This window comes from Cervus elaphus, chromosome 4, assembly GCF_910594005.1.
Source record: "Cervus elaphus chromosome 4, mCerEla1.1, whole genome shotgun sequence".
In the NCBI taxonomy this organism is placed as follows: domain Eukaryota; kingdom Metazoa; phylum Chordata; class Mammalia; order Artiodactyla; family Cervidae; genus Cervus; species Cervus elaphus.
Window position 1 is genome coordinate 20,366,005 of NC_057818.1, and position 13,227 is coordinate 20,379,231.

The window sequence follows — 13,227 nt, forward strand, 5'->3', positions numbered from 1 at the left end:
AACTGAGCCTCCGTTTTACAGACTGTAAAACGGAGGCTCACACAGAGAACTCAGTCCAAGGGACAGCGCTTTTCTTCTCTCCTAGCACACGGTTTTCTTTTCCCACGCCCAGACTGCCCAGTACCAGGCCGAACTTAACAGGCCCCCAGTGTCCCCAGCAGAGCAGGCGTGCTCTCTGAGAACCACAAAGGTGGATTGGAACCCCTTGATGTCGCCCTCCCCTCCGCAGAGACCTCCCCAGACAAAACAAACAAGCCCTTGGGTCTGGCGAACTGCAGCGGGGAGCGGAAACCCAGGAAGATCAAAGACCCAGCGGTTACCCCCTTCCGGGCCGCACAGCTGGCAGCGCGCCCCGACCCCCCGGCGGGCACCCACGGGCCCGGGAGGAGAGAACAGAGCGACTGGCTGGCAATTCGCGGCTTTCGGACACTTGTAGCCGCCGCGAGCTGGCTGGGCCCACAACTGGCCGGAGGCGCAATGGGGGCTTCTCCTAAGCCTAGACAGAGGTTCGGAGGAGAAGCGGGGCGGGCACTGGGCGGGGAATAGCGAACATTTTCTGCCGAAGTCCGACCGTGCCAGACTTGGGAAAGGGTAACGTTGCGGGCGCTCCGAGCAGCCTCTCGTCTCCGACCTCAGTTTCATCACCTGTAAATTGGAGCCGCTGAGTCCAGTCCGCTTCCAGGAAGAATCGAGCGTAGGGAGCACACAGCGCCGTGAGCAGCGTTGTGAGAGGAGCAGTTGTTCTAAAGCGGGCAGGACCCAAGAGGGTGTCTGTCCCGATATTCCTACTGACCAGAGCTCCTCCGCCTCCCCCCACCACCCAGCCTCACCTCTAGTCCCCAGTCCCGGGTCCCCAGCCCCGGGCCCGGGTCAAAGACCGAATCCTGGAGGGGGGCGCTGTGTCCAGCCCTAAGCGCTTCTCCACGCCCCGCCCCCAGCCCGCCGGCCCCGCCCCCAGCCCGGCCCCTCCGCTGCCCGCCTCGCCTTTGATGCGCCGCGCCCGGCCAATGGGCGCGCGGGGAGGCGCGGGCCGCGGCGGCGGGCTGGGGGCTCGGCGCGCCCGGGCGTCAGTCCGGCCGCGGCACCAGCGGCAGGAGCGAGTCCCGGCGCCGCCTCGGGCTCCGCTCAGCTCCGGGGCTGCTCCGGGAGGAGGAGAGCGAGACAAGGCGCGGCGAGCCTTCAGGGCCCGCCGGCCGGGCGCATGGCTTAGGGACGCCCCCTCCCGCCGCGCCCCCAGCATGGGGAAACTTCACTCCAAGCCGGGTCAGTGTCCCCGCCCGCGCGCCGGCCCCCTGGCCCCCGCCGCCCTCGTCCCTGCGATTGCTAACTCTCTGCCTCTCCTTTCTTTCCGGCTCCCGCCGCCGCCGCCGCCGCGCGCGTTGTGCCTGCAGCCGCCGTGTGCAAGCGTAGGGAGAGCCCGGAAGGTAGGGGTGCGCGGGGCACGGACCGGGGTGGGGGTGGTGGGGGCTAGACGGGGAAGCACCGCGGACTGCAGCGGAATGGCCTAACCCGCGGATCTTATTACCAGGGCCGCCCCCACCCGTTACTCCAGCCGCCAGTCCCACAAACCCTCTCCTTGGAGCTCACTTTGTGTCCCCCTCTCTGCCCCAACTACCCCCTCCCCGCTATCCCGTACTTTCTCTTCTGACCTTCAACCCCTCCCCTACGGTACCCGAATTCCGCGCTCACTGCAGCCCCTTCACCAAGAGCCTGCCTCCTCTCTTTTTGGTCCTCGGCCCCCCTCCGGGATCTTGGCTCCTGCGCCCCTTCTCCTGACCCTCAGTTCCCCTCTTCCCCTCACCCGGTGTCCGTCCCTCCCCTCCGCAGCCCTGGCCTCTGGCGCTCGCTCTCCTGATGCCCAGACGTGTCCCCCTTGGCTCGCCTCGAGATCCCTGCTCTCGGGGCTTCGAGAACCCCCTTCTGATTACCTGCGTCCCTCTCTCAGGATCGTGCGCAGCTCTCAGCACCCTCCTGGTCCCTTGCTGCCTCTGCCTCGCCCACTCTTTCTCTCCTCTCTCGGGTAACTTTCAGCCTAGGGGCCAGACTCAGGGGCTTCATGTCGTCCCCGCCCCAGGTGACAGCTTCGCTGTGAGCGCCGCCTGGGCTCGGAAAGGCATCGAGGAGTGGATTGGGAGGCAGCGCTGCCCGGGTGGCAGCTCGGGACCCCGACAACTGCGGGCGGCGGGCACCGTTGGCAGAGGAACTCGGGTACGATCCCCACTTACCTCCCTTTCAACCTCAGAGATGGGTCTCCATACACCGCCCCCCCCACCCCAGACAACTTATAGCACCTCTTGGCACAGCTTGTAAGTCCAGAAATCCCTTAGCCGCTCCTACCCCACCAACATGACCCTGCACACCCCCTGCCTTGGGCAACCTTACTGGTGACACAGATGGAAGGGGCCAGTTGGGGGGTGGAGGGCTGCCTCGGGGGAAAGGTCCTAGGTGAGGTGGGCCAGTTGATGGGGAACTTGTCTGTGCTGGAGGGATTCGGGGACTTGCTCTGATTTCTTCCTGGTTTCTGTGGCCAGTATTCAAAGGTGGATTTGGAGTTGGGCTAGGGAAGAGGGAAGGCGGTTGGGGGTGTCTGGGTGAAAGGCAGGACTGTGCTGCCTCCGAATGTGTTCCAATGTCTGTGGCATTCATCAGTGCCAACTGCCTTGGCGTCCCAGTAGAGCAGGCAGTGATCTGGGTGGGGGCAGAACTTGGGGGGTACTGAGATCAGGGAGACCCCTTGACTTGGCACACAAGGAAAGAGGGCCTCTTTGTGCTCCAGCCTGGCCCACCCCCAGCCTTCACCCAGTGAGCCCCTGAGGCTGGAGTTGTTCCTAGGGGAGCAGTAGATGTGACAGGGGAGTGAGTGAGTCCAGCCGCAGCTCCTGGCCTGGGACTGGTGTTCACAGATGTCCTATGGGCTCTGGAACTCTGCACAGGGCTTTCAGATGGTCTGCGTGGAACTCGAGCAAGCCAAGGATCAAAGGATGAATCAACTTTTTGATGTGACATTTAATTTTTTTTCTTAAACTTAGAGGGGAACAGACTGAGTTTCAGGTCTGGTTAGTCCTTTGGTCTTGTTCATAGGCTGGGGAGGGGCCAGTGGAGTTTTCAGATGTGTGTGTGTGTGTGTGTGTGTCTGTGTGTCAGGGTGGTGGGACCTGGACTGAGTGTAGTCCATTACAGGAGGTGAGCCTGTGGGTAGTTGACTCTTGTGCATGTATGAAATAACCTCTGCATCTTGAGGAAGCTCCCATCTCCTCCTACACTGTCATTGCTGAGCAGGGGGCCTTCTCCTCTCCATTTCTCTTCATCTGTTGGCTAGGCTAGAATTGAAGCTACTGTCCCCTAGGAAGGGCCAACGCTGGGTGGGGGGAGGGGCACTGTAGTTAGGGCCCTTTAAAAACAGAAGTACAAACTTCCCTTTCTTCCCCCCACCATTTCTAGTTTTTGATCTCCTTATTTATTTAAAGCCCAATGAAAATGATCCGATTTAGCCATATGAACAAATGCATTTTGCAGCTCAAGACAGAGGCCAACTGAGTGGATTTCCATTAATCAAGTTTTGGGTTTTTTCAGCCTGTTTATTTTTACAAAGTATTCCTGCAGAATGACATTTATTTGCAGTCCCCCCCCCCCCCTTTTTTTTCTTTCCTAAACTGCCAGGCAGCTTGCTCCATGCTTTAGGGGAAACTTGAAATACAGCGAGGGCTTACTTCAATTGACTTTTATCTTCAAAGCCATAACAAATGTTACCCGCATGTTTTTGGTGGGTCTCCTTGGCATCCAATCCTGGAGGATGGGAGGGAGGAGGAAGGAAGGAGAGGAAAACAAAAGTCTGTCGTTTTTAATTAAGTAGTAGTGTTCCCAGCAAGAGGGATGTGAGCCAGTAAAAGTTGCCATTGGGGAAAATGGGGGAGGAGGGGAGGGGGCCCCAGCTTAAGTCTGTGGCTTTGGTGAAGTCACGGGAATTTTGTTGCCTGGTTTCTTCCCCCAGCTGAGGACAGCATGGGATGGGGCCTGCCCCCTCCTTTCCCAGCCCCTTCTCGCAAAGAAATGCTGAGGGGTCATTAGTGTTTGTTCAAAGCACTTTTGAAGATGTGAGACCGAGAGCCATCAGTGTGACATATGTTGGGTGGTGGAGGGTGGGCCCTGCCATCCAGGATATTCAGAAGAGAGAAACTGCCTCCTTGGGAGTCGTGCTTGGTGACTGGGACCCGGACGCCTGGCTTCCCCCTACTGCTAGCCTCATTCCTGAGCCTGCAGAGGTGGAGTTGGCCTAGGGAGAAGCCAGGGTGAACCCAAGGTGAGGGGCTGTCCTGTGGGTGCCTGTGAGGTGATTTCAAGTAGCACTTAGAGGAATATTTTCTATCTTAACAGTTACATTTTTTTTTTTAACCAGAAAAAATAAAATAGCTGGGACATCAAACCCTCGATTTCATGGATATTATTGCTTAGAATGAAGCTAAGTTGAAACAGATAGTCTAAAGTTGATTCTGAAAAAACTGTTAAGTACAACTGGTCAAAGTTGTGAATGAGAAAGAATGCCCCCAGTTTAACATTGAGATACTAAACGGGATTGCAGTAGGCAACCCCCGGTCTGTTTAGTTTCCGTGAGTTATAGGGGCACGGAAAGGGTGGCTCTAGGTTCTTCCATTATCTCATCAGGATGTAGGAGGGTGTGGGCTCCAAAGTGTGCCTCGTTCAAGAGCTGGCAGAGCTTCCCCCCACCCCCCTCCCCAGACCTGTCCCTGTCCTGGGATTGGCTTCTGTCTCTACTCCATCACCCAGCCTTTCACCAAGGCAGCTGGGGACACATTCCTGGCTTGTCCAACCAGCAGTATTATTATTGCAAAGATAACTACTATTTATTAAGCACCCATGTGTGTCAAGCATTTTGCTTACATTATCTTAATCCTCCTCATAACCCTGTAAAATTGCCAGCCAGCTGGTGTGGACTCTGGTTTTCTCCCTTTCTGGAGTACTTACTAGTACTTTCCGGCACCAGAGCATCTGCCTGGAGGGGGTCGCACTTACTCATTCCTAAGAGGTGGCACGCTGGCCAGCTGCCGAGCACTTTGGGGTGAGGCAGGCAGAAGCGTGAGGGGCCCCTGCTTGCCCTCTTCCTCCCTGAGGGGGTCTGAGTAGCTTAGTAAATGTTTAAGGTGGGTCTTAGTTTCATGCAAGATCTTGGGAAGTGAGAGGGTGACCTCATCGGCAATTAACCCATGCCTACCCTTCCGAAAAAGAAATGAATAAATGAGGTCAGTCTCGGCCACAATAGTTTGTCACCTTGTATAAACCATTTTTACCTTTGTCTACCTTAATGAGCTCATCTGCAAAATGGGTGTAATAACCTGCTCATCCCTGGGAGAGTTTTGGCAGGTAACTCTTCATAAAGTGTAGAACCTGGGGAAAGCCTGGCAGGTTCCTGAGGCCCTGGGAAGGTGGAGATGGGGGCCCAGATTATGAAACCAGAGGCTTCCTTCCCCCATACTTTATAGCCTCATTTGGAGGGACACAGGTTAAGACATCTGCCCTTTCAGTGGTACATGATGAGCTTCAAGGGAATATGAGCTCAGAGGAGAAAAATAAGGAGACATGCAAGCTGTCCGAGTTGTACAGAAGATGAATGATACGTGAACAATTTGTATGCCAGACAACTGTGTGCTAGATAATTAGACATTAAAGTAAGCATAATAATCTCAGAGATAAAGGATGATATTAGAAGCGTGAAGCAGCCACAGGCATTAACAAAAGAAAAGCACTTGGAAATGTTGGATCTGGAAGATATAATGGGTAAAATTAACAAGTTTAGTAGATGGATGGAGTAAATGGACACAGATATTGATAGGAGAACACTTGGAGAAGCAGAATCTGCATGTCTGTGAACACTCCTGGAGCGTGCACATGCATGTGCATATATGCACGTTGACCTCCGGATTTAAGACCATCCCCTCCCCCAACCCCCCAGTTTGGCCCTTTTGTTCTTTTATGGCAAAGTCGCCTGAAGAAAACAGGCTGAGCACTTTGGTGCAGGCAAGCCGGCCTCTGGATCAAAGGTGGCTGCCAGGCGGTTTGGTAATTTGATTAGGGGCACCTCGTGCATTTTGATATTTGGGGGAGATTGGGAGGGTGCAGGCATGGTGGGAGCCCGCGGGGACGTATGGGGCTGGGTGATGAGATTGGAGGCCGGCCCAGCTGCTGCCTGAGTGCTGGATTCCAGGGGAATTACCCTTGAATGATACCAGTTGGCACAATTAAAAGGCCCCATGTCTTCACCATATGGAAAGTGTTAGGCCTCCTTACGTGGTTTCAAAGCTATGTGCCGGGAGGTGGACTTGACATTTGAGGTAGAGCATAAATTAAATATTTGGTGTTTCACAATTAAAAGATGATTTGCTTTGAGGCTAGAGGAGGCGTTTGGGCTTCCACTCACTGGCTTCTTTGAGTTCTCCACGGAGGGTGCCCTCTGCCTGTGGCACCCAGGCCAGCTTCCTAGCCCCACCTGGCAGCTTTCTGGACCTGTGGGGGATGGGGAGGGGAGCAGGGGTAAGCTGGAGCTGGGCAGGGTGCCAGGGGGGCTTCTGGTTTCCGGTAGGTCTGGGTCCCTCAGGATGGTGGAAAGTGGGCAAGGGTGTCATTCTGGATACGTTAAAGCGTCTCTGTGACGGGGTCTCTGATAGAGGCTTTTAGGAGTGTCTTATCCTCCCTACAAAACTTTTCGTCTTTGAGAAGGACTCTGGTTCCCCGAGTCAGGATGTCATGTGTGTGCTTTCCCTCAAACTCAGGAATAGACACTCTACATTCACACCTTGTGCAGACTGTCGTAAACTCAGTGGGAAGCTAAACCAGGAGACAACCGCAGTATGTCCCACAAACTTCTAGACTTGGGGAATGTTTAATCCCCTCGCCCTGTGGGGGTGTCAGAGTGAGGCGATAATGCGGGTGATGACCAGACAGAGCGTATTTCTCCTCATAGCAGGAAGCTTGGGCAACGGGCTCAGGGGCCAGACTGTTCCTCTGAGGCCTTAAAGCAACAAGCCTGAGTGGTCAGCAAAGGAAGAACCACCTCCTGAGCAATCCATCTTCCTTGTGGCAGTCCCAGGGCGTGTGGTGGGCTCTCGTGATAAATTTGCTCAGTGAATGAATGAAGAATGAATGAAGATGGATTAGGTCACCATCCCTGCCTCTTCCTCCCCCGGCCAGGTAAAGCTGGAAGCAGGAATAAATGACAGACTGTGAGTTGGTCTTTTCTTCCAGACTCTCAGCTGTTCATTCACTATGATCAATAACGAATTGCTATTAACTATGAATTCCCTAGCCAAGACAGGCATTGAGGCTACAGTGGCAGATCACAGAGCGGTGATGCCTGTCCTCCTGTGGCTTCCAGTCTAATAAAGGAGATGAAGAATAAGGATGTGCACAGGTGCGTTGGCAGACAGTGACACTCGTGGGAGGCTGGGCCAGTGAGGAAGGAAGTGTGGACAGAGGCGATGGGTTTGTGCAGCGGGAGCTGGGGGAGGCCCCGGTGCATTAGTGTCTGTGGTTGGGTTGAGCCCTCGAGAAGGGACTGTGGGCTTCAAGTGGCTGTGCATCCTTTGGGGCCTGAAACTCTCTGGTGCTCCTTCTTTCTACAAAGCCGTCCCCCCACATTTTAGTGGGTCTTGGTACAGGTGAGCTCCCTGTCCCTCTGGACAGGTGGGTGGGGTGGAGCCCGCCTGGCAGCCAGCCTGCTGTCCAGACGCCAGCACGCTCTGTAGAGTGGATTAGCAGGCGGTGTCATGCCCAGGGACGGGGGGGCATTGCCCCAGCTGTTTGGGTGAGGGCCGTCCCCTGCTGCCCTTTGTGGGAGGAAGGTCAGAGGCCTAGCCGTGGGTGGGATGTGGCGCCTGAGCCATGGGATTGGCAGAGGGAGGCACCCCAAGGGCCAGGGGGTGTAGTGGCATGCCAATCCCAGGGAGAGCCTGTCCTGCCCCAGAATTGCTGTGAGCCTGTGCTGGAGGGAAGAGGGTCTCCTGCCTCAGTTTACCAGATGTGTCTGAGGAAGAGGAGTGCAGTGTGACCCTCTGGGCAAGGGGCAGGGGCCCACAAGGAGATCTGTGGGCCCCCAGGGAGTCAGGGACTCCTCAATCCTCCTTATGGGCTTCCTAGGTGGCGCTAGTGGTAAAGAACACCCGCCTGCCAGTGCAGGAGATATAAAAGACACAGGTTTGATCCCTGGGTCGGGAAGATCCCCTGGAGGAGGGCATGGCAACCCACTCCAGTATGCTTGCCTGGAGAATCCCATGGACAGAGGAGCCTGGCGGGCTACAGTCCATGGAGTCACAAAGAGTCAGACACGACTGAAGCGACTTAGCACACACGCATACACAATCCTTTTTGCTCGAGGTTTCTTGCAACCTCACTGTGACTGTAGGTTCACAACTTTGGAATATTTAGGTCACTTGTTGGATTCCAAAGCAGGCACTTCAGGCTGCCTCCCTGACTTCCCGCTCTCTTTTCTACTCACACATGTTCTTTTTGTGGCTCTTGTCTCTCACAGACATTCTTTCTCTTCCTCTCGCTCTCTCTCCCCCTCCTTTCCCCTCGCCTCCTCCCTCCCCCACTCCCCGAGGAAGGAAAAAATTCAGACTCTCACAAACAAAATATCTGCCATTCCATCCAAGGGAGAACTGAGGCAGGAGCCCAGAATATCCTGGAAGAAACGCCAGCGAGAGCTGAAGGCCTCGGTTGTTTAATCTGGAAGGCAGTCTTTGATGTCACCGTGCTCCGTTTATCCTGGGAAGCTGCCTGCTTCTTTATGGCTTGCTTCAGACTCTGCACATGAAGAATGGCCGAGTTCCTTCAGGAGCTGGAGGAAAAGGCTGATCACTCCCGAAAGGGCAGGCTTGGTGATGCTGCCACTCCTGCCAAGCCCAGGTGGGGTGGAGAACCTTCTCCAAACAAGCATTTGCAGAGACATAAGTAATTCTTTGATAACTTCCCAGGAAAGCAGAGGGGGCTGTTTATCCACGCGGTACCTGTCACAGGGCTTTGCGAGGGAAGCCTCAGGTCCCTCTGCTGAAGTCATCCTTTGCCCCAGAAAGGCAGCACGCAGGAGGTCTTACCAGGTGACTCTGCCCCCCGGGGTGTGTCCCGGATGTGTGTTTGTTTCGAGGGCTCCAAGGAATTGCTCTGGGCTTCACTTTCCTTACCTATTGAGCCGTGTGGGCCTATGTGTGGCTGACACCTTTCAGAGGAGCCCAGGGTAATGGGTGGGCTTCACAGTGAGTGGTGTGTGGCATCAGCTGAAGGATCCTTCCCTTCTCTGGGCCTGTAATCTTCTAGCTGAAAAGTAAGATAAAATGTATTACATTTATTGCAATTTAGAAACTGTGTATTGAATGCATTCTATTCAAGTCATTTATGCATCTGTGCAATAGAAATTCAGTACTTACTTTATGCCAGGTATACATCTGCTCTGTCAGTAGAGCATGGTCCTTGTTTTCATGGACCTTACCTCTAGTTAGAAAAGATAAGTGCTTTTAAAAACAAATTACACAATCTAAGTTGTGATTTATGCCTCAAAGGAGAGGTTCTGGGTGCTTTGAGAACACTTAATAGGAATCAGACCTAATCTGGGTGGCTGTTCATTCCACAGATTTTAGAGTGTGGTTAGGATGTTCTGGAAATTATGGGAATAGAACATACTTCCTACCTCTTAGAACTTAGAGTTTAGTGACTCTAAACTTTCATCTTTGCCTCTCATCTATTTTTCTTATCTTATTGCTTTGGTTAGAATATCCTTGACTGATTAATAACTATTAAGTATGATGTTCATTGTTTAACTAGTTAAGAAAGCTTTCTTTATCTCCTGACTTGCTAAGATTTTTTAAACTAGGAATAATTATTGAATTTTATCAAATGCTGTTGGGGTATTGATGGAGCTGATGGTTCTTTGCTAACATAATGTGTGATTTATATGAATGATTTGCATTGCCAGATTTCCTAGAGTTTAAGTTTCTTTGCATTCCTAAACTAAATCCTTCTTTGCCGTGCTAGACTGATACTTCAAAAGATTACTATATTTTATTTACTAGGCTTCCCAGGTGGCGCTAGTGGTAAAGAACCCACCTGCCAATGCAGGGGACATAAGAGACGTGGGTTCGATCCCTAGGTCAGGAAGATCCCCTAGAGGAGGTCACGGCAACCCACTCCAGTATTCTTGCCTAGAGAATCCCATGGACAGAGGAGCCTGGCAGTCCAGAAGGTCACAAAGAGTCGGACATGACTGAAGCGACTTGGCACATATTTGACTTGCTAAAACTTTACTTTGGATTGATATTCATGTTTGATTGGCCCATGTTTGAAAAGTTATCTCCTGAATAATGACAATATTTAGGGAATGTTAGAGAATGCTCCGGGCACTCTGAAAGTCTAGAGCAGGGAGTGCCAACTGGTCCAGGGTCACAGGTGGTCTCAGAGGAGCTGTGATTTGAGCCCAAAGTTGCATAGGGAGAGGCGTAGTGGTGAGCGAGGCAACGAGAGACAACACGTAACAGCCATATGGGTGTTTGCTGGACAGACCCACCGCATGTGAGCAAGCCCTGCAGTGAAGAGGGCAGTTTGTTTGCGATGCCGACTGAAGTTCAGTTGGCTGAAGAGGGGTCACGGCCTGGGCCTGGGGGCCTTCTCAGCCATGCCAAGGAGCTTAGTCTTTGTCCAGAGGAGAGACAAGTGTGTGAGGGGCCCTGTGTGAGGGGCCAGCAGGACAGAGGTGAGCCCTTTGATCTAGGGGAAGAAGGAATGTGGGGAAGGATGGGCTCTGCCTTGTAAAAATACTTTGGAGGATAAAGAGGAATCAAGTGACTGATTCTGTGGGCTGAGGGAGAGATTCCGGAAGGTCTGCCTCGATCCAGGCACAGTGCTTAGTTCTCGAGGGCCACCCAGGGGACTCTTGAGGGGGCTACAGGTGGGTGAAGGACCAGGAGAAGTAGAATAGACCTCCAGGCGGTGTAAGGGGGTGGTTAAAGAGCGAGGGCTCTGCGGCCCAATGTCCTGGGTTCAGATCCTGCTGCACCGTTTTCTGCCTGTGGGACCTTGGGCACAGTGTTGAACCTCTGTCAGCCAGGGACCTAGCGGGAAACAGCCACTCCAGAGAGTCTAAATGAAATTAGCTTCCAAAGGTATGGGCAGCGTTCAGGGAGCCTTCATGGGGTCTTGAGGTACCCAGGGTCTGGTGGGCCCCTGGCAATAGGAGGGAGCTGTTACCACCGCCCGTGGCCCCCGGGCAGAAAGGGCCAGGAAGGATGTGTTGGATATTTTGGATTGGATCCATGTAGGAATCACAGCTGAGGATGGGTGGAGACCAGGCAGAAGCTATAAAGATGGAGGATTAACTGTAGTCAGAGATATGGTACAGAAGTAGGGAGGAGGTGCAGAAGAAACACACCACCCCCATCTCCTGGCATCCTCCAGTTTCTTGCCGGGGCCTCCCATTGGCAGCTGAATTCAGAAGCCAGAGCCTGGGAAGCCCTGGTGAATGGGTCCACGGGGTAATCTTCCTGAGGGCACAGAGCAACACCGGATGGGAGGTGGGGGGTGGGGATGGGGAGGGCGGGTAATGGGTGAGGGTGGGGATGAAATAGACTAATCAGCTCTGTGCTTGAGTTTCCTCATCTGTAGAGTGAGGATGATAATAGTGTCTGCTTCACAGGGCGGCTGTGAGGACTCTAACTGTAAAATGGTTGTAATATGGGACGGGTCGTAAGTGTAAGTTCACTCTTACCGTTACAAAACCAGGAAGAGACACAGGGTTACAGAGATTGGAGGAGGTGTTTTTGAAAGACGTGGCTTGTCAATACAGCTCCAAGGATGGTAAGACTGAAACCAGGGGTCAGGATCTAAAGGACCTGCAGGGACCAGAGAAGTCATATTCACCAGTGCATCAGGCTGGCTGGGAGACGCCCGGGAGGTGGGGAGGACTCGGATGCCCTGGGGAGCACATGTGCTGTGTCTGGAGAGCAGCGCCCCTCAGCCCCAGCCAGCTGTTGCCATGTGGGAATGTGGCCTGGTGTTGCCACATCTTTTGATCGTTAAGAGAATCCAGCCGTCTGGATTTTTATGTGAAATTTTTCTAATTTAAAAAATTATCGTCAACTACATAAAAATTTTCAAAAACACTCTTTTGGGTGGACCCAGACAGCTGGATATGGCCTGGCTTGTGACTGTCGATTTAAACCTACAAGATTTTGGTGGGGTATGACTGTGTGAGGGATAATAGCACATACAAGTGAATATTAAAGTGCCTAATACTGTACATGCATTCTTCACATGTATTATTCCCCTGTGTACAGCTGAGAAGACGGGCTCAGCAAGTTAAACTCCTGAGCCCAGCTGGGGAGGGTGGGCTGCCTCCAAGGCAGAGGGTACAGCCCAAGCCGAGGCTGGGAGCTTGGGAGTCATGGATAGTATGTTTCAGTTGGTAGAGAGAAGGACGGGAGGGCAGGTGGGGTCAGTACAGTGTAGATGTGGTTTGTGGCCCCTTTTATATCAAAGCCCAGAGTGTGCCCGTAGTAGGTGTCAGGGGTGTGTTTAGAGCTTTCCGAATCAGACTTCCCAACTCTCCCAGCCAGGTGGCCCTGGGTTAGCTGATAGCTTACCGCAGATCCTCAGCTTTCCCATCTGTGGAATGGGCGGTCATAGTTTCCTGCCTTGTGGAGTCATTCAGAGAGTGAAATGCACTCACTCTGGCAAATCAGAGCGAACACAGCGGACATCGCCCCTCCTCTTGCAGCTGTCTGGTGTGGTTAGTGGATGCTCACCCAGGTGTGCACTGCATGTGATGAAGGGAAAGAACAGGGCGTGGTAAGAGGGAATGAGGAGGGGTTCTCCTTTGGTTTAGGGAACTAAGTTGTTGAGTCCCAAAAGGATAAATAGCCAGGTGATGAAAGGTTTGCTAAAAACAGCTCAGACAAAGGGTTTGGGAAGTGCAAAGGCCACAAGGCTTGACTGCTGAGTAGGGACTCTAACCCACTTCTGGTGTCCGACTTAGGACAGTCCAGTCCCTGAGATGTTCAAGTAGAAATGCAAGGTCCAGTGCCAGGGGTGGGTAGCGCTTGGGGGTTGCGGGGCGGGATGCTATATGTTCCAACTTGTTTTGAGCCCTTGTCCACCTGCTGCAAATCTTCTTCCACAGTTTTATTTATTTTTTTATTGATGTCTGATCCCTCCAGATTGTCTTCCTTCTGG

At 53.3% G+C, this 13,227-nt stretch overlaps 1 protein-coding gene across 1 annotated transcript in view; it reads left to right on the forward strand.

Annotated features, from left to right (window-relative positions):
* The first annotated feature begins 1,050 nt into the window (after positions 1 to 1,050).
* NKD1 (NKD inhibitor of WNT signaling pathway 1) overlaps positions 1,051 to 13,227 on the forward strand; it is an 89,548-nt gene continuing 77,371 nt past the window's right edge. The window contains exons 1-3 of the mRNA XM_043898423.1: positions 1,051 to 1,263; positions 1,392 to 1,424; positions 2,075 to 2,208. Coding sequence (XP_043754358.1) covers positions 1,239 to 1,263; positions 1,392 to 1,424; positions 2,075 to 2,208 — 192 coding nt within the window. The 5' untranslated portion in view covers positions 1,051 to 1,238. The remainder of the gene's footprint in view (positions 1,264 to 1,391; positions 1,425 to 2,074; positions 2,209 to 13,227) is intronic.